Source organism: Mastigoproctus giganteus, unplaced genomic scaffold (genome assembly GCF_048544385.1).
Source record: "Mastigoproctus giganteus isolate SK-2022 unplaced genomic scaffold, ASM4854438v1 scaffold_16, whole genome shotgun sequence".
Taxonomy (NCBI): domain Eukaryota; kingdom Metazoa; phylum Arthropoda; class Arachnida; order Uropygi; family Thelyphonidae; genus Mastigoproctus; species Mastigoproctus giganteus.
Window position 1 is genome coordinate 2,037,613 of NW_028328293.1, and position 27,623 is coordinate 2,065,235.

At 36.7% G+C, this 27,623-nt stretch overlaps 1 protein-coding gene across 3 annotated transcripts in view; it reads right to left on the reverse strand.

The window, feature by feature from the left end:
* Positions 1-771: 771 nt before the first annotated feature.
* Positions 772-27,623, reverse strand: part of LOC150074891 (acetyl-coenzyme A transporter 1) — a 191,689-nt gene continuing 164,837 nt past the window's right edge. For all 3 annotated transcript variants that reach the window (XM_090389420.1, XM_090389421.1, XM_090389419.1), the window contains exons 8-9: positions 18,672-18,830; positions 772-882 (exon numbers count right to left, since the gene is read on the reverse strand). In XM_090389420.1, the coding sequence (XP_090245546.1) occupies positions 18,672-18,830 (159 nt within the window). In that variant the 3' untranslated portion in view covers positions 772-882. The remainder of the gene's footprint in view (positions 883-18,671; positions 18,831-27,623) is intronic.

A 27,623-nucleotide genomic window follows, 5' to 3' on the forward strand; every position in this document is an offset into this window, starting at 1 on the left:
AAACAACCATTACTGATTGTATGTGAAAATGACCACAAAATTCAACTGCAGATTTTTTTTTTTTTTTTTTAATTTATTTATTTACAATGTTTCATGATGGTTAAATGATGGATTTTTCATATGTTATTATTTATTAATGAGAATGTTAAATGTAGTTAAAGCATATTTTATTTACTAAAATTCAATTTATTGGCTTCTCTGTAAGAGGTATGTGACAATTAAAAAATGAACTATATTAAACATCTTATAAAAATCATTAGTGCATTTCCACACATTGAACATGTATTTCATAATTTCTCCATAATGGAAATAAGCAAGCACTTCAAGAGCTTACAGCATTCAAGCTTTTTAAGATTATCTTCTGTGGCTCTTAAAGTTTCATCATCATTATCCTAAGGCAGGAAAATACTTTCTGGAGCAATACAATTTTATTCCTCCAGAAGATATTACTATTATTAGGAGAAAAGGGAATGGAAATTTTGACAGGTCAACATGTTATTTAAAAATTCCATTAACTTTAGTGCAAAACCAAATTACTGTTTCTAATATTCCTAATACTTCACAAACTATATAGACTTATAATGAACTATGTGGACAGTACTAAAAACCTGAATTAAATGAAAAATCATCAATCAAGAAGCATCTGAAAAAATGTTCTGCAGTTGGAAAACAGCAGAAATTTATTATTCTGCATATTAACATTGCATAAAATCTTATATATAATCCAGGTTTAAACACATAAACAAAAAAGTATATAAAGTATATGTGTGTATACTGTATGATATAACTCAAACCAGGATGCAACAAAACAAGCTTGTGTTTCTTAGAAATTCAGTCCATAGGGTTTTTTTTTGTTTTTTTTTCCCTGCAGCTGTGGAATACCTATTTATTAAACAAAATATGATTATTCAAAAATATAACAACACAGTTTAAGGAACTGTGACAATTTAAATAGCAACATAATATAAATATAATTCAATATTTTGTTTAGCTTTGCAGTTTTAAGAAAAAAAAAGAAGTTACAACCTACAAAGTTAAAAAGAAATAATAAAATATATTATTTTAATACACAGGATGAATATAAAGTCTTTTCCTACTTATAAAAATCTACGTTTCAAGTTATAGGCTCCTTCAAAGGATTTTTTTTTTTTGATAAAGCTATCAGAACATTTTGTGTGTGCGCGCGTGTTTTTAATACAAAAAAAAAAAAAAAAAAAAAAAAAATAGGAAAGAAAGGCACCCCAGGTGCCTTTCTTATGTTTTAACTTCAATTTTTCTTCCACTTTCCTCTCAGTTATTACAAAATCATTTATCTCCCTGTTACAGTTTGATAAACTTTTGGCATCCACTTGCCTAAAGAATCTTCATACATTTCTCTGCTCTACCACAAGACTGATTAGTTCATCTGACATCCATTTAGGATATATACCTTAAATAGTATTTCTAGCTGGTATGAACAGCCTAATAGTTTCTATGATTAATTCCTTGAATGCAACCAATTTAGTATTTGCTGACGGTAACATCATCAGTTTGTCCCATTCACCTTTATGAAAGCAAAGCCCCTTCCTTTTACCCTTTATGGTAGTTATATCTTTAAGAAATATGCCTAAATGGGACTGCTAGTGTGTGAATGACCAACCAACAAGTTCCACTCAATATCTGTAAAGTTAAAATCCTCCATAAGAAATTGTGATATATTGGCCCACTCTATTTCTCTGTTCAGCTGTTTCTTCTATTCATCAAAGTCATTAGGCCTATAAACACACTCCTACTCTTATTTTTGCTTTCCCAGTGCTTATGTCATACTAAACTGGCTGAATATTGGCTGGCTACCCATGTCAACTGGATGCACTACCTTAGATTTTATGTGCTTCCCCCCCCTCCCTTTCCTGTCCTTTTTACAGGTAAGGAAGAATCCTTTGCAGCAATTCGGAGTTAGTGCTGGCTTACTGATAACAGGTCATGGATGGATTAGCCAAGAGATTATTTCAGCTAGGTCTGGAGGAAAATTATAAATGTGTATGTGGTGAGGAGGAAACATTAGCCCATATTATGTTTCATTGTGATAACTATGTTTACATTAGAAGTCAACTAGAGTTAGCATTAGAAAATTTGGAACAGCTGCTCCTCTGGAACATGGTCATAGATAAATGGAAATTCACTTACTTTAAAAATTTTGTTTACTCGGTGTTTAAAAGGAGAGCGCAATTAAAGCTAGACAGCAAAGCCCACCTCCCAGTGGCAAGGATGGAAACCTAGCCCATTGGGATAGGTGGGATGTACAATGAATCCAAAGTCTATTTCCTCTTGGCTAGGGCCAAGTGGCATTGCTCTCTCCAATTTGAGTTGTGTTTAATTTGAAATTCTTGTTTTAAATAATAAATTGTTTTAACAAAAATTAGAAAAAGATAAGTCACGAACCACATATAATGGGTGGTGGGAGGCTTACTTGGTATTTTCAATGCTGTTGTCTGTCCTTTCTGTTAACTATATGATTGTTCTGGTGGGGAACTGACTCCCTGCATTAATGGCAGCAAGAGCTGAGCAAAGCAATAGCATATATTAGAAGAGATAAAAGATTTAATACAGGGGATTCTAATACTAAGGTAGGTGAGGTTGCTTTGATTTGTTCGTATAAGAGTTGATACTATTGTGTTTGTTTGGCTAATCTGCATGTTGTTACATAGAGAATGTTACAATGGAGAATAAGCTTCAAGGGAAGAAAACTGTAGGGGGTGAAAGGGGTAGTTATTGGCGCATCAGCTTCTGTGGCCATAGTGCACCTCCCAAGGTTTTCTGCAGTACTTTGAACCAAGCCCAAGGCGGGATTCGAACCCGCGACCTTTGGGTTGCCAGGCAGGCGCTTTACCCACCCGGCTAGCCCGGTCGACTGGTGAAAGAGGATGGAGACCAGGATGCCCTCATGATCGTCGGTTTTAAAGGTTTCTAAAGTAACAAGAAAGTTGGAAGCAAGAAGTGTTAGAAGTAGAGTATCTAAAATACCATCTTTAGCTAAAGGGGATATGATGTAATGAACAAACTTCAGATCAAGATATTGTAGAAAAGTCAGTTGATTTTTTGGCTAATCAAGTATTAAGTTTGACTTTAGAGAGTATACTAGTAGGGATAGTAACTGAAATAAGAGATAAGACAGACATTGGCTGTAAAGTGGAACGTGATAAGGACTTTGATATAGATGGCATTACTCATTGTACTTTTGAAGATGAATCTAGAAGGGAAACAGGAATAAATGTATGGGAAAGTGAGATTTTGGCAAGCAATAAATATGAACATTTCAATTTCTTCACTAAGTCTGCTGCTGTTGTTGTTTGAGAGCTATTGGTGCAAGAGCAGCTTAGGCTATAATGTGCCTTGTCTAGGTTAGAGAGTTTCCTATTTTGACTTTTTTTTTTTTTTTTTTTGATGTTTAGAAGGAAGCCAAGATTTTGAATTGTGTAGCTTTTTTGTAAATGTTATACTATTAATTTTTATACGTTTTGGTAGTATCCAATTAATTTCAGGAAAAAGAAAACGTCATTAACATTTGGTCGGTCATCTAAAATTGTCTTAAGTATTAGGTTGCTTTGTGCATACATTATTGTTTGAAAGGCTCTTATACGCTCTATATTAAATCTTGGACAGTTCACCATAAAGTGATGTACAGTGAGCGGAACTTGACAGTTTTGGCATTGAGGAGGGTTTTCACCTCTGAGTAGGTAAGAATGAGTCATGTGGGTATGCCCAATTCGCAATCAAGCAAGGATCCTAGTGTCTGTTGGATTGGCAGCTAGTAGTCTCTGGTTGAAGCGTTTGTTGTTAGTTTGATCTTGCCAGTGTTGTTGCCATTGTTTTGAACTACTTTGGTGGATTAATGACTTGTAATCGGTATGTTGTATTGAGCAAAAGGCATAGTCAGAGGTAGCAGCTTCTCTTGCCACTTTGTCTTCTCTTTCATTTCCAGTTATTCCTGTGTGGCCTGGGATCCAGCAGAATCTGATCTTGTGATTTCTTTGTAACAGCTTTGATACTGAATATTGGGCCTGTTGTAAAACTGAGTGTGTTTGGTATTGGCATTATGCTGTCTGTTTATGTTTAATTTTGTTTATGGCCATCAAAATGGCTTGTTATTCAGCTGTAAAAACACTGCATTCTTTTGGGAGTTGAAAGTACAGTCTTAAAAGTGAATCGCAGCTCCTACCCAAGTCTCTGTTTTTGACCCATCTGTATATATGAAAGTGTGATGTTCATATTGTTATTTGTATGCTGCATGTAGCTGCTGGTAGTTTGTTCTCGGGAGAGTTGTTTTCCCCCAGGATTGAAAATGCAGGTCATATGCAGGTTGAATTATAATCCAGTCATTGTAGCTATGCTGTAATAATTAAGCTCTTGCCTTAACAGTAAATCTTTTAGACAGATGTTGGCAGGTCAGTTCATTCGTGAGTGGGCTTGGTATAAGTTTTCCCAGTAAGATGAAAACAGAACCTCTCTATTTGGATGATCAGTGATGGATTTTATCTTGACGGCATAGTGTAATAATAAGTTCTGTCATCTAAGTTGTAGTGAAGGTTCATGGGCTTCTGCATATAGGCTTTATATAGGTGAAGTGTGAAAAGCTCCAAGTGCTATAAGGAGCACACTGTGGTTATGGGATCTAACCATCTCAGTGCACCGGTCTTGCTGAGTTGTAAACAGGTGCTCCATAATCTTGGAATGTACTATTGTACATTCCAAGTACAACAGTCCTTGGAATGTATGTAACATTCCAAGTTTGGAATGTACTATTGATTGATAAAATTTAAGTAGTGTATGTCGATCTGCACCCCAAGTTGTTGCAGAAAGAACTTTGAGTAGGTTTAACTTCTTAATGCATGAATGTCTTAGTTGCTTAATATGTACAAGGAATGTCAGTTTCTTATCCAAGAGAAGCCCTAAGAATCTTATGCTTGCTACAACTGGGATCATATATCCATCCAGTTTAAGTTCAAGATTAGGGTGTAGGGGTTTCGTTTCCTGCAGAAGTGTATACATGCAGTTTTTTGTGTGGAAAACTGGAAGCCATTTGTTTGCGTCCATTTGCTTATTTTATTTATTGTTCATTGTAGCTGCCATTCTATACTTCGCATATTCTGAGAATGATAGGAAATACTGAAATCGTCAACATATAAAGCGGTATTGAAAGGTTTGGTATATGTTCAGTTATGGAGTTTATTTTGATAGCAAAGAGAGTAGTGCTAAGCACACCCCTGAGGCATGCCCTCTTCTTGGGTGAAGCCTTTTGAAAGAGCATTCTGCAACCTAACTTGAAATGCCCTGTGGCATAAGAAATTTTGAATATATTTAGGAAGATGTCGACATAATCCAACGTGATATAGGTTTTGAATAATTCCATAATGCCATGCCGTATCGTAAGCTTTTTCTATATCTAAACAGATCATTACATGCTGTCTTTTTGGATAAAAGGGTTCTGCACACTGTTTTCTAATTTGATATGTAAAACTAATGTTGAACGATTTTTTCTGAAACCATGCTGTGCTGGATCGAGAAGGTTATTTCTGTTCAAAAACCATGTTAGATGAACATTGATACTTTTCTCCATAACTTTTCCCAGGCAACTTGTTAGAGCTATTGGATGGAAGATGCGTGGGTCAGAGAGATCTTTCCCCGGTTTTGGGAAAGCAAGAATTATTGCATGATGCCAACTGTCTGGAAATTGGTTTTCTAGGAAGATTCTGTTATATAGGTCTAGTAATGCCATTATCAAGTTGCATTAACGTCATATACAATAAACCCTCAATTTAACGGATTTCGGATTTAACGGACCAGACAAATAATAATACAGTAATGTATATATTAATCTTGACCATATTATTTTTTTTTAGGTTATACAAAACTTCAGTGTTATTATTAATTAAAATTAATAATAATTACCTATTTCCATTATTGTTTTGATAATTACCTACTTTTATTTTTATAATCAAATTCAGGAAATTGTTTTTTATTCTTTCTGAAAGCGTATTCAAATAGCTGTTTTCTCAGATTACAGATAACAGCAGGCGGTGACTTGTGAGCTGAACGTGACTCAGGACACTAAACTGCAGGTCTACTGACTTGCTTTGTTTCGGTCTCAGTCTGCCTCGAACTATTGTGCAGTCATGTTGTATAATATACAGAGTGTTTCTGAATTGTGACTTTATTTATTAAATAATTTTGCAATCCTTAAAATTTAAATTGGCATCAAGTGATAGAGGAGTTAAAAGAAAGCGTGTGAACTGAAATGTGGCACAGAAATTAGAACAAGGCATCTCAGTAGCACGTGTTTGTGAAAAAAAAAAAAAAAAAAACTGTTTCTGATATCCGTAAATCAAAGGTCAAATTGCAACATTTTTCACTTAATGTTAAGGCAAGTGATGGGTGGCTGTGGCATTTTAGAAAAAGCCGTGGCATTGTGACAAGAAAACATGTGGTGAATCTTTATGTGCAGACACTTCACAAGTTCAGCCATTTAGAAAATTTATAAATGAACTTATTAAATCCGAGGGCCTTATTTTATCACAGGTTTACAATGGCGATAAAACTGGCCTGTTCCTGAAAATACGCTGGCCTACAAACATGAACACAGCACTCCTGGTCACAAGTTAAGTAAGGAGCGAATTTTGGCCTTACTTTGTGCAAATGCTAACAGCTTGCATCTCCTGAAGCCCATGGTGGTAAGGAAATCAAAGAAACTATGCACTCTTAAAGATATTATGAATCAGTTGCCAGTTATTTACACCAGCTCAAAGAATGTGTTAAAGCATACTTCAGAGATTTTTTCTGACTGGTTCTTCAACCACTTTGTCCCTGATGTGAGTCACTTCCAGCCAGATGTTCTGAAAATTTCCCCCAATAATGTAAAGGCATTATTGCTTCTTGACAACACCCCTGCTCATCCTAATGCTGATAAGTTAGTTAATAAGGATGGCAGAATTAAATGTCTTTTTTTGCCTCCTAACACAACTTTGGTTATTCAGCCAATGGACCAGGGAATAATTGAAGCCTGTAAGAGGCTGTATAAGAATAACTTTTTGAAAGAAGTAATGATTGTGTTGGAGGATGAAGAAGATGCAAAAGAAGACACAAGAGGAACTAGGACACTTCAGAATCTACAAGCCTACAACATTAAGTCTGCACTCTTTAACTTTTCAGCTGCTTGGAAGGAGATGAAGACTACGACTTTGGCAAATGGTTGGAAGAAGTTGTTGTACAATATTGAACCGGATTTGGATTTTGAAAGATTTGAGGCAAATGACTTTCAGCACACCCTTGTAAATGCTGGCAACTGGGAAACAACTGAAGATGACATTCTGAAATGGGTTGAAAATGATGAAGGTGATCTTGGCTACCAAGTCCTCACTGAAGAAGAAATTGTGGACAAATTTCAATAAGGCAAGGCAGGGGAAGAAGAAGACATTGAGGAAGAGCAAGTTACACCAGCATGGCCTACACTGTCTGAAATGAGAAATCTCATGGACATCACCATCCACTACATAGGGACATCTTCTGACCCTGAAATTGTCCCTTACTATGAACATTTTCGGCAGTTCAGGGCAATCATTATTAAGAAACAACTGAAGCTGGATGCTTTCTTTAAGCAAACTTCACTGACTCCCACTACTATTTCACCTCCATTTGTGAATATTTCAGAAGAATCTGAAGCTGGGGATTTCCCTTCACCTCTACCTTCAGATACTGAATAACGACTACTGTACTACTACCACTATGGTCACGGCAAAATACTCTTCAACTACACTGTCAAAAAGGTGAGTAAATATTACATATTCTTTATTATAATTTAATAATTTTCATTAAAAAATAAACTTTTTATTTTTAAAAATAAAAAATGCACAATAAAAAATCTCCCCCCCCCCCCCAGTTACATTAGATTTAACAGACACCCCTTCTCCCCTATTAGTCAGTTAAATTGAGGGTTTACTGTAGTGAATTTGGTCTGGTCCTACAGCACTTTGCTTTGTCTGTGATAGAGCATGTTTCAATTCATGGAATTAAGGATAGATTGTACCTTTCATCATTTCTTGTGGAAAAATGCAGTTTGTGTCTTTCTATTCTCGCTTTTATATTTGAAAACTGGGAGTATATGAGGCAGTCGCTGATATTTTGGCAAAGGTTTCACCCAGTGCATTGGCTATTTCTGACAGCTCTGTAGCAACTTGTCCATTCCATTTTTGGATCAGAGTTGGAGTAAACTAGTATTTGCCATTCATTTTGTTAATTTTATTCCAGGCAGTTCTAGATGGTGTGGAACTTGTTAACATAGATACAAATTTTATCCAGGATGCTTTCCTACTGGCTCTCTAATATATCTGGCTCTTACCCATGCCTTCTTGAACAATATGAGGTTCTCTATAGTTGGATATCTTCGAAAAGTATTCCAGGTTTTGTTTCGCTCTTTTTTAGTCTGTGCACATTCTTGATTCCATTGTGATTTTGGATGTATTTGGAAATGTGTTGATGTTTTTGGAATAGTCAGATGAGCAGCTTGAATTATTTTATTTGTTACATATTATACTGCTGAATCTAATGGTTTTTGCTTGATAGTATCAACTTTTAGTTTTGCAACAGATTTATATGTTTCCCAATCTGCTTGATTTATTTTCCATCTAGGGGTTTTATGTGACTCGCATGTGGTTCCTAATGCCATCATGATGATTATTGGATAGTGATCACTACTGAGAGAATCACTGTGCACTGGCCAGTCGCGTATTGGAAATAGTCTTGGAGAACATACAGACAGGTCGATATTTCCTGATGGGAGATATGTATATGTGCCATCATTCAACAAAGTTAAATCATTCTAATCTATCCATTTTTCAATTTGTTTTCCTCTCCGATCTGTGGTTGTGTTAACCCACTCAAGGCTATGTCCGTTGAGGTTGCCTAGTATACAGAAGGGGGTAGGTAACTGCATTACTATCTTCTAAATTCTGTTGTAATAAATCTTGGTTTGGTGGAACATAAATTGTTATTACTGTTATGAGGGATCCAGTGGCTATGCAAACTGCAACCACTTCAAGGGTCGTGTTTAGCAGGACAATCTGGGAAGGAATGCTAGAATTTACTGGTATTGCCACACCACCATGGGTTGTGCCGCTTGTTACTCTGTCCTTTCGATATGCTGTATAGTTCTTTATTAAGGTAGAGTCTTGAGGTCTGAGCTAGGTTTCTTGTAAGCAAAGACATAGCGGAGCATGCATACTGTGCAGTCAGATCATATATGTCACCTATGTTAATGAGGAATCCTCTACAGTTCCACTGGATTATAGTTCTCATTATTTGGTTTTGGAGAAGGTTTCAGACTGTTTCTTAGACGGTACTTTATGCTTTTCGAACTTAGGTTTTTCCTTTGGAAAATATTGTTTACCGGTGTCCATCTCTTCTTCCACGAAAATCTCTAGTATTGATTCGTCTGCTTGGTTGGTTGTTTCTGTCTCCATTTGTTCAGTTAATTTCTGGCTTATTACGTTTTTCTTGAGGGGCTTTCGTTTCTGAGTGTTTTGCATCAGGAGGTAGGGATAGTGGTGTGTTGGTGAGTTTCTCTTGATGTTTTGGCTGGGACGTTGTCAGTAGTGCTTGTGCCCAGTCTGAGATGGACTTCTTTGGAGGAACTGTAAAGTCTGTTTGGGTTTCTATTATACGCCGATTCTTTATGACCTGCACATAGGAAGATCTGTTTAAGATAGTCAGGAGTACAGTTTTCTTAGCTTCTTGGACAGAATGTTCTACTTTATTTCATTGAATCTGCTTTTTATCATTGAATCTGCTTTTTCCTTTTCCAATATTCACAGTTCTTGGAATAGGTGGAATGGTCCCCCTTGTAGTTTAAACATTTCGGTTTCTTGGATGAACAGTTCTGATTTCCATGGTCCTGAGACCCACAGTTGGAACAGATAGCAACACCATGGCATGCCATTTGTGAATGACCATACTTTTAGCTTTAAAGCAGTGGAGAGGATTCGGGATATATGGTCTGCTGTTACAATTTAAATATCCAGCCTTTACAGATATAGATAGTTTAGGAGTATTAAACGTTCATATGAGATTTTTGGTTGGGATTAGTGTCTCATCTCTAGTAACTTTTATCCTCCTCACAGCTATGACACCTTGATCTTTCAGTTCATTTTTAATTTCTTCTTCAGAGATGCTGATAAGGTCCTATTCTTAGGGATCTGTGGTTGTGATGTTTGGATCACTCATGTTTGCTCCTTTTAACCCTGGGAGTGAGAGCTTTTCCTAGTATTGATTTGTGGTGGGGCCAGAAACCTAGCCAGGTTTCTGGCCCCACCACGGGGAGGCAGGAGCAGTACCACCTAGTGATCAAGCGAAAATAGATTAGTTAGTACAGTTAAAATATAAATTAAAAAAAAAGGTGTCTTTCCTTTCTTAGGAACTTTTGTGCTAATACTTTTTAGGCACCTATATATATATATATATATATAAAATATAAAACATATATATTTTATGCTGTCAAGAAAGCCTATGGCAGCATAAGCCATAGGCTTTCTTGCACCATGCGGCCATTACTAATACTATTTATATACACAGTAAAGAATCTGCTTTAGATTAAAAATCGGCTTGTAATCACAGAGAAATCATCTTATAATTGCAGAGAAATCACCTGATCACTAGAAACGCTTGGCACTCGGGGCCCACTAGGTCTGCAACCAATTAAGTACTTGATAAATGGGTAGACATAGAAACAATTTGCAGAAGCTGGTTAAAGAAGTAGGCAATAAGGAACCTTGGGGATTGCTTTATAAGATAAGCAGAAATAAGATTCATACTGGTGACATTTTTAACAATATTAAAACAAACAAATGGAGAAACTCAGGATTGGGTATCATCTGTCTCTGCTGTTTTGGATTCCATATATTTGGAGAACAATAAATGTGAGGATTCACAAATACAGAATAAGGTAAGACAAGAGAATGACAGTTACTGTAATATAATTCAAACAGAAGTCTTTACAATGGACAAATTAGAGTCCATAATATCTCTAAGCTAAATGTTAATAAGTTTGAAATAAGTTTTTAAGTAATTGAAAATGTACCATTATTAAGATGTTTAGATTAAACTCTATTTCTGAATTTGTGGAAATATGCTCTGTTAAAAATTATAACAAAACCAGGCAAGTATCCTACTGGCCTTTGATACATTATGTAGTCGCAAAGCATATTTAATTCACTGACTAGATTAACTGTAGTGAGCAGCTGTATATGGTTCTGCGTAATTACTTTTCAGATAGGAAAATAACTGCCAAGCTCAACATCTACGTTTTGAAAAAGTGATGTGCAGGAGTTGTCCACAGGGTCTGTTTTGGGACCACTGTGTTGGAATATGGTGCTTGATCAGTGCTTCTCTCGAAGCTTTGAACACTGTCATAAAATTGCATATGCCGATGACTTGGCAATTTGTATACTGGATAACTCTTGGGTAATATTAGAGGATAGAAATACTTTGGTATTACAAGATTTAATCAAATGGGTGACAGTGAATAAATTAAAAATCTCAATTAATAAAACTAAAACGATGACTTTTAGAGGCACATTCAATTACAGTTGACCACCCAGAATTTTAATTCATAAAAAACGGAATACTGAATAGAGTACAATCTGAATGGAGTATGTTAGAAGTTTGAAATATCTGGGGGGTTGTCCTAGATGATAAACCGGATTTTATAACTCGTGTTGAGCAGTTGAGAGATAAGATAACAGCTTTTAGTGCGGCAGTAATTAGAATAGTACGAGCAAATTGGGGATTAAATAAGGAAACGCTGAATTTGTATTATAAAATGGTGTTCTTGCCAATAGTAGTGTATGGTTCTATAAGACAGCTAACGTTAAAATGAGGGAAAAGTTAAGTTCATTACAGCGAGTTATGTTGCTCGCCATGTGTAGAGCATACAGTATCGACAATGCTCCTCAGGTTTTAAATGGAGCACTTCCATTAGATTTACAGGTAGTATACAGAGGTTGTGTATATCATTTGAAAAGGGGTAAAGCTGTTAGTATTTTAAATATTGATACTCATCCTGAAAATAACATAAAACAAGAAAAGAGTAGAATTTTAATTGAATTGTATGATATATGGTAACTATAATGGGATAATAGTACAACTGGTATAGTGAAGAGAAATTTTATTCTAGACACGATTTTTGACTGATAAGAATGTAAATGGTTTGTCCCTAGTATGCTGACCTAATTTATTTTGACTGGACATAGTTCGTTGAAGGTTAGGTTTAGAAGATGATAGTAAATGTTTATGTGGGAGCGAAGAAACATGGCAACATGTTTTATTAGAACATTCTTTATATGATAATTTAAGAACTTAATATTCCTGTGATATTTTTTCCAATAGAAATAATGACTTGGTCAATTTTATATCCAACAACGATAATTAATTTTTGCAGGTGTTCTAGTATAAAAGATAATACCGAGCACGGGATTGCTGGCTGTTTGTTTGTTTGTTTTGGTTTTATTGGCGCATTAGCTACTAAGGCTATAATGCGCCAAGACCAAGGATTGCTGGCACTTAATGGCATAGGATAGATTTTATTTTATTATTATTATTATTTTTTTCACCTACAGATATTGCACTCCTTTCTGTAGATGACTATTGCCTAAAATTGCAAGGAGAGGTTAAAATAAAGGTTTTTTTTAATGTACAGGTTTGGGCAACCTGGGCATAGGAAATTAGCATCCATTGGTTTAGCACTCCTCCAGTGGATGCTGTTAAAGACTGAGTTGCAGGCCCAACTCCTTGTGCCGGTGGATGGGCACAGGGCAGCAGTTGTCCAGGTGATGGCTGCTCCTTAGTGGAAAAGAGGTGTGGCACAAAAAACAACACACACTGCAGAACATTTCACTAACATACATCAGGCCCATTTTATAGTGTTCTGTATTTCAGCACAGTTATACTAGGTGGAGATAGATTATTTCTGGGAGCCACCATAGACAGGGTACACATACAAAATTTGTACACATGTCCTTTCTGTATGAACCTGGCATGATCCACACAGCTAAGGATGGGAGTCTGAGGCTACTAGCCAGGTGCTCTTAGCCCTCTGGCTGCAAAACGCCAGAAGTTGGCCAACAGAACAACACAACCATACATCACACTGACATGAACTTACACATCACCCACACGGCTGACACTGGCTTTATGCAAAGTACAGAAGCTATAGTGGCAAATGGGGAGGAACCCTGAAGACAGCAATGAAGAATGCATTACAATTTGACATCCTTTCTGTACACATTGTAATCCCCATACTCAAATTCTGCATCCCTTATATCTGAATGACACCACTTCTATAATATCCCAACAATGTCCACATTTAATGTCTTGACTAGCACTTCAAATTCATCAAATTTATTTACTAATCTCTGAGCACTGATGTACATGCAAGTATAAATGCACCTGTTCTTACTCTTAGTAACCCTAACACAGTCCATGTATCTATTTGTTTCATGATGACTCCCAGCAGTCCTTGAAATCCCCAGCACCTTGCTTTCCAGGCTGCTGCTCATTCTAATAGAAGCAGTACAGGAATCACTTTCACCTCTGCCTGCAGCTATTGTTAATTTATTAGTCTGTTCCCAAGCTAGCAGTTTTCTGCCTACCTAACGGTGCCTTGATACCACCAGCAAATATTCTTACACCCTTTTTATTTAAGTGTGTCTGATCCCTGTAGAAGCAGTCTCTCCTGTTAACAAGCACAGACCATGCTAAAGAAAAATTCTACCCCATGACCCTTACACAATCCCTCCAGGGCTGAACTGACTGACAAGGCTTTCATCATATATCCCCTCTTATTGTGTCTGGGCAGAATTGCAGGCACTTTTATTATAGTATTCTGAAATTAAATTGAAATTGAACAGCAAAGTAATGGGCTCAAAGAAGTGGGTGCTGTGACTTAGGGAGAACTGAAGGAGATGGTTCTCTTACGAATCAGAGCCTTACAAAAAATGTGTACTTGTTCAATGTTAATGGACTTCTGGAACAGAACATGATACAACCAGGGGAGAGATGTCGTTGTGTTCAGTGAAAGAGTCAGGAAATTAGGAGCAAACTCAACATTGTGATGAGCATTTATGAGAGCTTGAAAAATAGGGTGGATGCCCTCAAAGGAATTAAAATGGAGCCCACAAAACTCTCAGCTGCCCAACCCAACCCAATACTAGAGCTCATATGAGTATCAGGAAACAGACTGGTAATCCGCAAGGTAGAATGTGATGGTTCCACAGGAGGCAATTATTGCTGGTTCAATGTTAATGGACTTCTGGAACAGAACATGATACAACCAGGGGAGAAATGTCGTTGTGTTTAGTGAAAGAGTCAGGAAATTAGGAGCAAACTCAACATTGTGATGAGCATTTATGAGAGCTATTGCAAGGGAAATATGCAAACAGCATAGGTGGAATAAAATCAGGGTAGGTATGTCTTCCAGGGGAAAAAACTACATGACATTGTGGGGCAGATATCTTTTAAGTGCATTAAAGGTGACGTTGTACACACTGTCATTAATAGTAGAAGATCTGAGGACTTACTTAACAAGTACTTGCTTAAAAAGAAAGTTGCTAGTTAGGATTAAATTTGAAAGTGTTTGCAATTCTGCCCAGGATAGGAGGGAATACATGTCGAGAGCCTGTGCAAGCCTCATGGGATAAAATCTTTCTCAGTGTGGTCTGTGCTTGTTAACAAGAGAGACTGTTTTTACAGGAATGAGATACACTTAAACAGAAAGGATACAAGAATATTTGCTGATGCTATTGAGGCATTGCTAGGTGGGTTGGAAAACTTCTAGCTTGGGGGGGGGAAGATGTACACACTAATATATTAACTAGAGTTGCAAGCAGAGGTGAGAGTGTTTCCTATACTGCTTGTATTGAAATATGCAGCAGCCTGGAAAGCAAGGTATCGGGGATTTCAAGCAAAGCTGTGCATCATTGTAGAACAAGTAAATACGTGGGCTGTGTTATGAGAGAAGTAGAGCAAATAAATTTGATGAATTTGAAGTACTGATTAAGTTATCAAATGCAGATATTGTAGGGATATCAGAGACTCATAGCGTCACTCAAACAAAATGGATGCGGAATCTGAATATGGGGAGTACAGTGTTTACAGAGAGGACAGACAGGTTATTGGGTACAGTTATGCTCTTAATCGGGAAGCATATTAAATCTAAGGCAGCGCATCATGTTGACATGGGTGGCCACTACAATACTGAGTCAGTTTGGTATGATATAGGCACTGGAAAAATTAAAATGGGGGTATGTGCTATAACTGTGATGAGTATAACAATGCATAACAATTAGAGTATAACAATTTACTGACATGTCTAAGCCACCATACAACAGTGGGTGGAAAAATGTGAGCGTAAAAGATCACAAATAATGCCAGGCCACAAGGAGTTGAGAATGCAGGCTTGAACTAATTTTATAGAGCAGTATGAGACCATGGGTAATGATTTTCCTGACAGCACTGTTAGTGAAGATGAGACCTGGGTACAACACTAATGAACCAGAGTAAAAATGGCAGTCTATAGATTGCCAACACAAGGATTCACTGATAAATATGAAGTTCAAGGCTTTCAGCCATCAGGTAGAATAACTCTGTTCCATTTTGTGAGACAAGAGAGTGGTTATCTTTGTGGATTTCCTGAAATGGGGACAAATAATCAATTCTGTTTGCTATATGGAGATACTGAATTGCAAGAGTGAGACTACAGAAGAAATGAATGCACAATTGCAAGAGTGATACTACAGAAGAAAAGAAAAATTTTCCTTCAGTGTGACAATGCCAGACCCCATAGCAGCATCCTAACAAGGGAAACCATTGCAGAATTTGAGTGGACTGTTATGCCACATCCCCTGTACAGTCCTGACCCTGCCATCAAACTTTCACCTGTATATAATGTTGTAGCAAATATGTGGAAAAATAAATGTAAGTACTTAAAAAGACTTGAAGTAAATACGTAACACACAGTTTAAATTGCCATAGTTGCAGTGATATCCAAGAAAAAAATCCTTAACAATTTAAATTCTCTATTTTCTTGTTTGCATCTAGGAACTTAAAATGTTGACACAGCTCTGTTTTTGGATTGCTCTTTGTTAAAAAGTATTGTAATAAAAAAACACGTCATTGGAGGCAAGTTCATTTTTCTGTTGTGAGTACTAACTTAGGAGAGAAAAAAAAAAAGGACAAGATAGGTCTGTGTTCTTCATTATGTTATTGCATGATAAAAAAAGAATAACAATACATTTGCAATTTTGATTGTAACTTTCTGCTCTACATCACTCTGTTAATTACTGTATCATATATTGATAAAGTAATTAAACTAGCAGGTTTCCTTGACTCAGAGCTTTCTCAATGACATAGGCAGAGATTCTTGTATCGCCTTTTTACCTACTGAGGCAGGCCACACCGATAAAAATTTCCCTCCAAAAAAAAAGCCTTGCAAAATTAACAATAACAGCATTGTTAAAAAAATGCTATAGGTGAGTCAGTGTACAGGGTGTATGTAAAGTCCTTGTGCACTTTGAAACTGCAATAACCTAGGGTTTGTAGATAAAAGAAATATGTAAATGCATTGGAAAAAAATTTATTCTAGTTTTTATGCACAAAAATATTTTTCTATGGGGGGGGGGGGCATACTTAAAAGTGCAGTTTCCTCCTCAAAATCTCATTCTTTAAATGATTTTCACAGCAGGATCACAAATGCAATTAACATGGTAACTGAAGGAGAATGTCTTGATGGAATTGCAACATCATACTACACTTTGTATCAGTAAGGATGGAGATTATGTTGAATCCTAATTTATTCTAATTTTGTGTTTTAATTTTTTCAAATAATCCACCCTACAAGATATGGCTTCAATAGAAGAGAAAGTGAACTGTCTCCTCTGGCTAAACTCCATATCAACATTTAGAAGAAAATTTTACAAATTATGCAAAGGAAGCACTGAAGAGAAATTCAATTTCAAACCAGATGAAGAAGTTTAAAGAGACTGATTCCATTAATGATAAGCCATGAAATAGAATGCTTTTATTAAATGAGGAAACTGCATCTGTCAAGGAAGCTTTTCAGCAAAGATCACATCTCTAGAACTCAGTGTTCCCAAAGCAACAGTGCACAAAATTCTTAGAATGAAATTGCAAAACCCACCTTACAGATTTAAGTATATCAAATGTTGCTAGAAGAGGGCTACCAAGTGAGATTAACATTCTTCCATGAGTTTAATGAAAACGGTATTGTATCTTATCTCTTGACAATCTAATATTTAGTAATGAAGCAACGTTTCACATTAGTGGCAAGGTTAATTGGGGGCAAGAAAGTACAAGAAGTCTGGGACCTGAAAGTGTTCCCCCTAAAGTCAATGCCTAGGAAAACATGCATATTTGTCCTTTCTTTTTTTTGAAGAAACAGAGCTTATTAGTGATAGTTATCTTACAATGCTATAGGGTGTGATGATTTTATTACGGAATTAAGATAATTAAGAACTAACCAATATAGTTTTTCAGCAAGATGGAGTACCTTGTCTCTTCACTTGGGATGTTTGACAATTCTTAAATGAAGTTGTCCCAAAAAAGATGGATCAGCAGAGATGGGTCAATCACCTGGCCAACTCACTCACACTCGCTAATTTTGTCCCCACTAGATTTTTCTATAGGGCATATTTAAAAGTGTGGTTTACTCCTCAAACTCTCATTCTTTAAATAATTTTCATAGAAGGATCACGAATGCAATTAATACCATAACTGAAGCATAACTGGAGAATAAGTTGAATGAGTTTATGGAACTGTAACATCATACTACACTTTGTATCAGTAAGGATGGATATTAGGATATTATGTTGAATATTAACAATCTTATGATTACATATCCTAAAAGCTAGAATAAATTACCTTCCAATGCATTTTACAGATTGTTTTTATCTTGTATATAACCTAAGTTATTGCAGTTTTAAACTGCCCAAGGATTTTATGGATGCCCTGTACAAATGCAAATATATGGATACCCTGTATAAATGCAAATATAACACATCTAACAAATATGTGTTATATTTGCACAGTATGTTGTTTGTTTTTACTTCTGATTAGGCTTCCAGGAGTTCCTACTTATGGCATTAAGTCTAATAGATAAACAAATCCCATGTCATTGTACATAATATTATGGACACAGTATGCAGTTTCTACATACTTTGTCTTGGCTCTAGCTACCACTCAATTTCTGAACACTGGTGAGATCCTTATTGTGAGCAGGCAAAAGGTCCAAAAAATGTTAAATTACAGATGTCCAGTAAAATGTTTATTACATAGTCTGTTTGTATCTGTTTGTTCTGATGTGATCTAATATATGCCTTTTGAACAGCATATATTAGATCACATCAGAAGCTCAAACTTTTTGGCATCAACATAAACATAATTTTTGTTTCAAAACATACAAAATAAATTTTGTATTTTGATATAAATTAATTTCATAAGAAATTCCATCATCAGATCCAATATATAAACAAGGCATAAACATAAGAAAATAATAAAAATGTAACATTTTTATTCATATATTATGCTTTCATTTAAAATTTACATCAAGAGGTTCAGAGTTTTTGGTATCTCACCTAAGGCTTCCTCCATGCAGATGGTGGCAAATTTTGTAGATAATGAACTCTATGTCTGGCCCACCTTAACCAGAAGAATCCAAATAAAACACATATCACAGTTTCCACATAGTAGCCATCTAAACGAGTGATACACTGACCACCAGAAGAAATGCATTCCTAAAATATAAAACAATACAATTATAAAATTTGAATTAGCTTCTTAGAATATCAAAGAAGGAAGGAAACAGTTTACAGAATGTAACCACACTCCTAGTCAGTATGAATATGATTCTGCATTACATAAATAAATTAAATACATTCTTCATAATTAATAAATTCAACTGAATATTTTATTTTTAAAGTTATCTATAGCAGTTGCCAAAATTTGCAATATCTAACAAAACTTTTAAATGACTTTAAATGTTAATTTAAAAAATCCTTACAACTAAGTTTAACTGCAAAATATATCCAGTCTGTTATATGTACACTTATATGTCAGAATAAATTTATTCTGACATATAAGTGTACAAAGCAAATGTTTTCAATTTGATGGAGAGAGAGAGAGGGGGGGGCACAGAGCCCTATACACATGAACAAATGCAGAAGTACTCTGGAGCCCCAAAAATTTCTTCATCAGATGTATAATGCTTTCTAAATTTTGCTGTATAATGCTGTCTGGAAGTGACATTAGGAATTTTTGGAATTCACATATGGCTCTGTGAAGGAATAGGTACTTTGAAGCTGTGTTGTCAGTATTTTGAGTGATGACACCATGTTCAGTAGTTGGAATATGGGAAGCGCACCAAGCAACTGAAATGTGGTATGGATGTTATCTAAGATTTTGATTTAAATAAATTTGTCCAGAAGAAATTTATAAATAGTCTTTGTTTTTTTTTGTTGACAACTGTATTTCTTTTTATTCTATTTTCCTCTGTTTTTGATTGCTATATTCATTCTTGTTCCTGTGGAGGAAACAAAGATGAAACTCCCACATCACTTGTCCATCTCCTCCAATAATTTGTCTTACATCTTCTGAATTTATTCAAACTGGCACTCCTGCAATGAGAGATCAAAGTTTGTTACAACAATCAATGATCCATTGGCTGAAGACAAATCTCCACCATCTTGCCTCAATTTGAATTTATGCCCTCCCTCCCTCATGTGCGAATTCTTAGCCAAAGGAAGAATACTATCAGCACTGAGCATATGAAATCCATTCAAAACCTTAACACCTTGATCAGATCAACTTACAGGTGCCTGGTCTCCTGACACTGCAATTTGCAGAACTGAAGCTTGTCTTGGTAATAACACCCCTTTTGTTCCTTTAATCAATCTCACTGCCCTTCTCTGCACCCATTCCAGCAGACCTACATCTCTCCTAAAATGAGGCATCCACACTTGTATGCAGTACTCAAGATGTGGCCCAACTATTCTGCCTATTCCCGTTGGCAAAGCTGTGTAGGTCACAGACAAAACCCCATGAGCTGTCCAGGCAGCCTGTCTGCATTGCTCAGAGAATTTCATATCTGACTGCACAATTACCCCCAAAAGTTTTCTTCATTATCCACTAACCTGAATGTATTACCACACTGTTGGTATATCAATCTGGGATTACTGCTACTCATATGAAGTACCTTGCATTTATCAGTGTTAAATTACAACTGCCATTTCTCTTAGCCTGTCTGCCTAATTTTTTTTATATTTTGCTGCAGGAGCTTACCCTGACTACTGTTATTAACAATCCTGCCAACCTTTGTATTATTTGCATACTTAGACATTACGGCTGATATACTTTCATCAATATCATTAATAGATATAGAAAACAACAATGGGCCCAGCACTAAACAATGGAGGACTCCACTAATAACAGTCCATGAAGAGCAGTGTTCATTAATAACCACTCTGTCTTCTCCACTCAACCATCCCTTTATCTAGAGCAGTAACTTGCCCTTAATATCACACTATTACAATTTGTTTAGCAGTCTTTTATGTACAACAATATCAAAAGCTGTCCTGAAATCCAAATATATGATATCAAAATTATTTTTTGCATCCAGTTCCTTTGTTATTGCATCATAATATCCAATCAAATTGGTCAGAAAAGATTCCCAAATCCATACTGTGAGTTTATAATTGCATCCCTGTCTAGATGGTCCTGCACTGCTTCTTTATAAGAGACTCTGTAATTTCCCTGGAACAGAAGTTAAGCTAACAGGTCTGTAGTTAGTTACATCAATTTTTGATCCCCCTTTTGGAAATGGGGATATATTTGAACATCTCCAGTTCACAGGGACCTCTCCTCAATAACCTGAATGAAAAAGATGCTCTCATTAATTATGACTAATGGTTTCCTGCCTCCCTTAATATAATTGGATTGGTCTTATCCATCTCAAGTGCTTTTTTTATGTTAAGCTTCAGCAATTTCTCTTCCACTTTCCTCTTAATCATCACATCATTTAACTCCTTGTTAGATTTTGATAAACTTCTGGCATTCCCTTCCCTAAAGAACTACTCATCTGTGAATGTAGATGCAAAATACAATTCAGTTTTTCAGCACCCTGAGCAGGATTATCAACAGTTAATCCAGCAACACAAAGTGGACCAATGTTATTCAACCTCTTCCTTCTACTGTTAATATAAGTAAAGAGGCATTTGCTGATTTTCTTTAATCTTTAATCAGAAACATCTTTAATCTGCTTTAGCTTGCCTAACCTCTTTTGTGACTTGATTATAGACTAGTTTATATCTACCATAGGCCTCTGTATCACTTGATAATTTATATGCATCGCATGCATTTTTCTTCTCTGCCAGAAGTCACTTATCAGTTCATCTGACATTCATTTAGATCTAAGCCTGGAACAGCTTAGTAGCTTCCAACCATGACCAACTCAACAGCAGTTGAACAACCAGCAGCAAAGGTCACACATGAGACAACCACATGTGGTCAATACTCGTGGTGAGCATTGTGTTGTAACACAGCAACCTAGCTAACCACCCAGTACAACACAGGAACAGCAAGGCCAATATTCACATGGACTTTTATAGTGTTACAGGTCAAGCAGCAACAGGGATCTTCCCCAACTTTGAATTGTATACATTGAGCTGCAATACAAACTCTGTGAAGGCCAGATAATGTATGTGATTGTGTGGTCTATGTCATGTAGTGTTAGGTTATATTGATCTTTTGTTTATCTGACCACTTAGCCTAGGGCCCATGGAAAGCCATAGTTCCCTAGTTGATCTTCACAACCACGGGAACGGGACCAGGAAGTAGAGTTACAGGGTCTCTGGCTGGGAGAACCCTGGTGTCACCTGAGCTTGCCAGGGAGGATAAAGGGAGGGGGAAGAAGTTTTTGTTGGAAGGATCGCAGAGGTGACAATACAAGCCAAGCTTGGAGGATAGGTGAAGGCAAGGAAAGTGGATGATAGGAAGACGTCCACCAGGAAATAAGAAGAAACAGGGCAACAGACGACTGCCAATGTAGAGACAACCCACCCTCTCGGGTGGACTAAGAGCAGTGGGAAGTATTTTGGGTGGTAGGGTCCACCAGGCAAAATGAAGGATTGGAAGTGGGAGAGATTGGCAATGCTGGGTTTCATGATGGGGGAGTTACAGTCACAAGGCCAAAGTGTCCTGCAACTTTAACTTCCTCCAGTTGTCCCAAGTAGGTATTTTTGGTTGGGAGACTTCCCACATTGGTCAGCCAGCTGAAAACAGTGGCAGCATCCCATGCCATGCTGTCTAATAAAAGGAAACAGCAAGGGCATGGGGGATTTTCTTGGGTAGGTTATCCTCACCGCAGTTGAGCTGCAGGGGGGGGGTGCCTGTCAAACAACAGAACACAACATATACTCCAGTCAGTCACACACCTGTTACACTTACCCACACACACTTTTTTTTTTTTTTTTGGTACTTCACATATATTCAGAGTAAAAGAAATTAGACAGGAATTAAATAGAAATGAAATCTACAACTTTTATGCATTATGCATACATTTTTTTTTTTTTAGTTATTGCAAGGTTTACACACGACCAACCATTCATACCACAATTACACATCTTAACCTGGAGTTACAACACTCACAGCTACTCATCACAGTATTCTAAATACAGACATCACACATACCCCCCTTCCCCACTTTCTTCCAGGTTAAGTTCACAGTTTCCTATTCTAGGATAATCAAATCTGTTTCTCTTCCACACACACACACATACTGCAATTTAACATACACACCTCAATCACAAAGACATACATAAGAGGCATACATATACCAGACTCACATACAGACACAATGCACATATACAAACATTTAAATACACACATCATTCACACAGACATACACATGCATACAGACATTCACAGAGGAACACATACTGGACTTGCAACCAGACAGTCATACATACACATACCAGGTCTCCAACACACATTTATGCACACTTAGATTTGCACAAGCATAGGGAGGAGAGGATGCAGAGAGAGCTGCCAAGGTCAATTTATATCAGCGGTTTTCAACCAGGGTGATGCAACATTCCAGGGGTGCCACATAATTTGGGTTTAATTTACTTAAACCTATTTTTAAGTATTTATTTCATTATAAAAAGGTACATCCTTATAATTATATTATTAAAATAACTATCATATAACATTTTTTTTTAATAAAAGCAGAAACAGGCAGAAAATTGAGGGGTGCCATTATTAAAAAAAGGTTGAAAACCACTCATTTAGATAGTCAAGTTAGGTCAAACTTTGAATTATAATTCCAATTTGGTGGTTTGTCACTGTTTGGGAGATCAGCATATCATGTTCTGAGGTGTTAACTGTGCTGTTAACAGTAAAAGGGTGCTTTAAGCTGCATTGATGAGATCAGTTTGCAGAGCCTGTCTAAGCAGGGTTCAAAGACTGACTGTGAAAACAGTCAGTCTTTGAACCCTGCTAGAAGTCTTTGAACTTCTAGGTTCAAAGACTGACTGTGAAAACTTGATGAAGGCTTTGTAATATTCTTCATTTATGAAGTGTTCATAATTCTTTGGTAGCAGGTTGATCTGGGTAATCAGGACATTCTGGTGGTTGTTGTAGCATGAACAATCAAAATAGCAGATGTGTTCAGTCTTCGGGGGCTCAGCAAGTGCAGAGAGGGGTCATTGGTTAATCCTAGGCTATGAGGGAGTTACCTGGCTTCAAGACAACTCCCTCATATTCAAAGCAGTTTGCCTTGAAGAATCTGTGACTAGTCAAAAAAAAAAGACTGTGTACAAGACAGGGGAATATCAGAAATTAGCTCAAACAGGTTATGGCAGGTGATGGCCATCACGAGTACTCATGCTCACTGCGAGACACAAGAAAGTGTGCCTTGTATGGGCATGCCAGCACTAACACTACACTGCTGATGTGGAAATCTGTCACCTGACATTTCCAATTCTATCATGCTAACAGGCATATCTACATTTGCAGAAAGCAACATGAAGCCATGGCACCTAGATGCGGTGGTGTTATGAGACTGTTTTCGTGGCATACCCCAGGTCCTCTGATCACTGATAATTGACAGCTCATTGGGAACGCCTACCTTTCTATCATTACCAACCAAGTACACTCCGCTATGATGGCAATGTATCCAGGCAATTCCCACATCTATCAACAAGACAACGTGCCATACTACAAGGTCCAACAGCTTGCTAATTGGTATTAGAAACACAACAATGAATTCTCCTTCCTCCTATGGCCATCAAACTCGCCTGATTTGAACCCAATTGAGCATACTTGAGACCTACTGGAAAAAGATTACAACCATCCACCTGAAAATGTGCAGGCATTACTGGACACAATGCAACACATTAGTGGCACTACCACAGAACACCCTGCAATACCTTCTGGAGTCAAGATGTGCACTTACTGTATATTACAGGAAAATGGTGGCCCCATGAGGTATTAGGTAGTTCTTGCTAATGCAAAGTCAATATATACAGGGTCATTATAAAGTCCTTGTGCAGTTTTAAATTTTCATAACTTCTGTAATATATTTTTTCATAATTTTCTATACATGATAAAATCAATCTGTAAAAAGGATAAGTGAAAGAATTTATTACAGTTTTACATACATTTATTCTTGGGATTGTTAATTCTCAACATGTCCATCATCATTACGTATACAAACAGATGCCACACTTTCCTCACTTACACTTGGCCTTCCAGATCGTGGATTATCATTGATGGAACCTTTAAACTTTTTCATCCAGTTAGTTATGGAATTCCTGTGTGATGCATCTTTGTTGTAATGAGTTCTGAATATTTTTTGTATTGCAATTACAGACTTTAACTCGGCCAACCACAGCACACAATTTACTTTCTCTTCTATTGAAGCCATTTGATCAAGCCTAATTCTGCAAAAATAAGAAATAATAATAATAAAATTTTTGCTAACCTACAATAAAATAAATGAATCACTGTTAGTGCATACTAAACTTCACTAAATTACATTTCTAACACAAACAATGTTTTAGGGCAAATTATTCACATTCATGACTTATTAACCTCAATGTTTGAAATTAAAATATAACTTCAGTCTCTAATAAAAAAAAAGTTTGCCTTTTAATAAGATCAACTGCGAGAAGCTCAGAGTTTTTGTGGAAAGGGATTTTAACAACCTCAATTAATTTATTAACAGTCTACAGTGTTATTAAATAGGATGGGCAATGAAGTGCCAATAGCCAGGCAACATCAACAGTATTATTTAGTTAAGTATCTGGAAAGCTACAACCTAATATTCAGATAGCCTTTGTTATCGATATTTTGGCAGGAATTTTGTAACTTTTGTTCGGCAGCTTAAATTTAACTTCTTTAGTTTAATTTCTGCAATATATTGTAAATTTTAATTTCATAATCTTTGTAAAGTTCAAATTTCACTTAAATTATGGTTGCTACAAGATCCACTTACAATACAAAGACAAAGGACATCGGGATTCAAATGGAAATATCTGCAGGCATTTCTAGTGTGATAATCATCGTCTGTACAGCCTGTGGCATGTATCCTAAGACTAGTCTTGCACACAGACCTAGCTCATCTGGCGATTCTTTTCTTTGCAACCAATGTAAGGAGTGCACCAATCTCGAATTACAACTTGGTGCGTTACAAGAAGAATTTGAGTCACTGAAAAAACAAGTGCTTGCCCTATAAACAAATGTAACTGTGATGCATCCGTGATTCGGGACCCAGAAAAGAATAGTCAAGCACAGACTGCTCTGGTCGAAGGTGATCTAGTTTCATTGGGTGACTCTATTGTTAGGGAAACGGTAACACTGTTTGTAATAAAGATAGGTGGTCCAGAATCAAAATGTGTTTGCAAGAAGCTACAATTGATGATGTTACCAACAGACTGTCAGATTTTAAGTGAGGTAAAGAAAGAATTATTATTCATGTGGGGACTAACTATATTAAGCGTACATAATCTGACCATATGCTGGAGAAACATAGGACTATGCTGAGAAAATGCTGCGAGTTAGTCACAATGCGTATGTGTCTGCAATTCTGCCCAGACACGATCGGAGGGACTATACACTGAAAGCTTTGTGGATTAACTTGAGATGTGAGGGAATCTGAAAGGCTCTTGTGGGGGGAAATTTTTTATCAGTGTGGCCTGCATTTGTTGGTAAAAGGAATCTATTTTGTAAAGATGGTATTCATTTGAACAGAGGTGGTGCAAGGATTTTTGCCAGTATCACTGGGAAAAGGATACCCTAAGGGTTCAGGGAAACTGCTAGTTGTGGGGGGGGGGAGGCAAAGAATAATTTAGATCTGCATTTATCTGATGATATGGGTCAAACTAATGCTTGCACTCACCTCAAGAATTCTTGTTTGTTACAAGCCAATGTTGATAGGATGTTCTGAGGGTAGCAATGTTTCAAATGAGAGAGAAGATATACTTTGGGATACAAACCTAAATAACATCAAGGGATGTGTCAGGGTAGTAAACTATAGAAGATTACTTAGTCTCAACTGTGTCTACAGTAATGTCAGGAGCGTTATTAATAAAATGGCTGAATTTTAACTCCTGATTAGGCCAACTAATGCTGATATAATAGGGCTAACAGAAACATGGTGCCACCCGGAAATTAGTGATGATGAGTTCCACTATGGTATGTATAATGTATTTAGGAAAAATAAAGAAGATAGAAGGGAGGAGCGGTCATGCTTCTTATCAAAAGCAGCCCGAGCACAAAAAGAGCTTTTGCTGAGTCTGCCAGCATAGAATCTGTGTGGTGTGAGTTAGTCGGAAGCAAAGGAACAATGAGAGTGGGAGTAATCTACACACCAGAAGACTGTGAAGAATATGATGAGAGTCTTTGCATGCAGATGGAATGGGCAAGCAAGTATGAATGTCTTATTAGGGGTGACTTTTTAATCTGCCCCAGATTGACTGGAATAAGTGGGAAGGAAACTCATGATGGGGAAAAACCTTTTTAAATAAACTAAATTATTATTTGTACCAGTATGTTATAGAAAGTACTAGGGGTGAGAATATTCTTGATCTCATCACTACTAACAATTCAGATTACATCGCAGGGCTTAAAGTACAGGAACCAATGTCGGGAAGTAATCAGATAATCATCATCAGCTGGAAGATGAGGAAAGATGTTGCAGTTGTTAAAGGTAAAGGCTTGGGTTTTAACTTAAGAAGAGGAGACTTTGATAGTTTAAGGTGCTACTTGGCATCTGTGAACTGGGGGAATTGCCAAGGGATAGAAAATACATTTGAATTATGGAATACTTTTATAGCAAATATCACAGAAGCCATGAACACATACATACCTTTAAGAAAATATTGCAGGAGGAGGATGCAAAAATGGATGACTGCAGAGCTGGCTGGTCAAACAGAGCAGAAAAAGATAACATGGGACAGTTACAGAGTGATGAAAATTACCAAAGCCTACAACATGTACAAGTTGATCTATAATAGTACCACAAATAAGGTCAG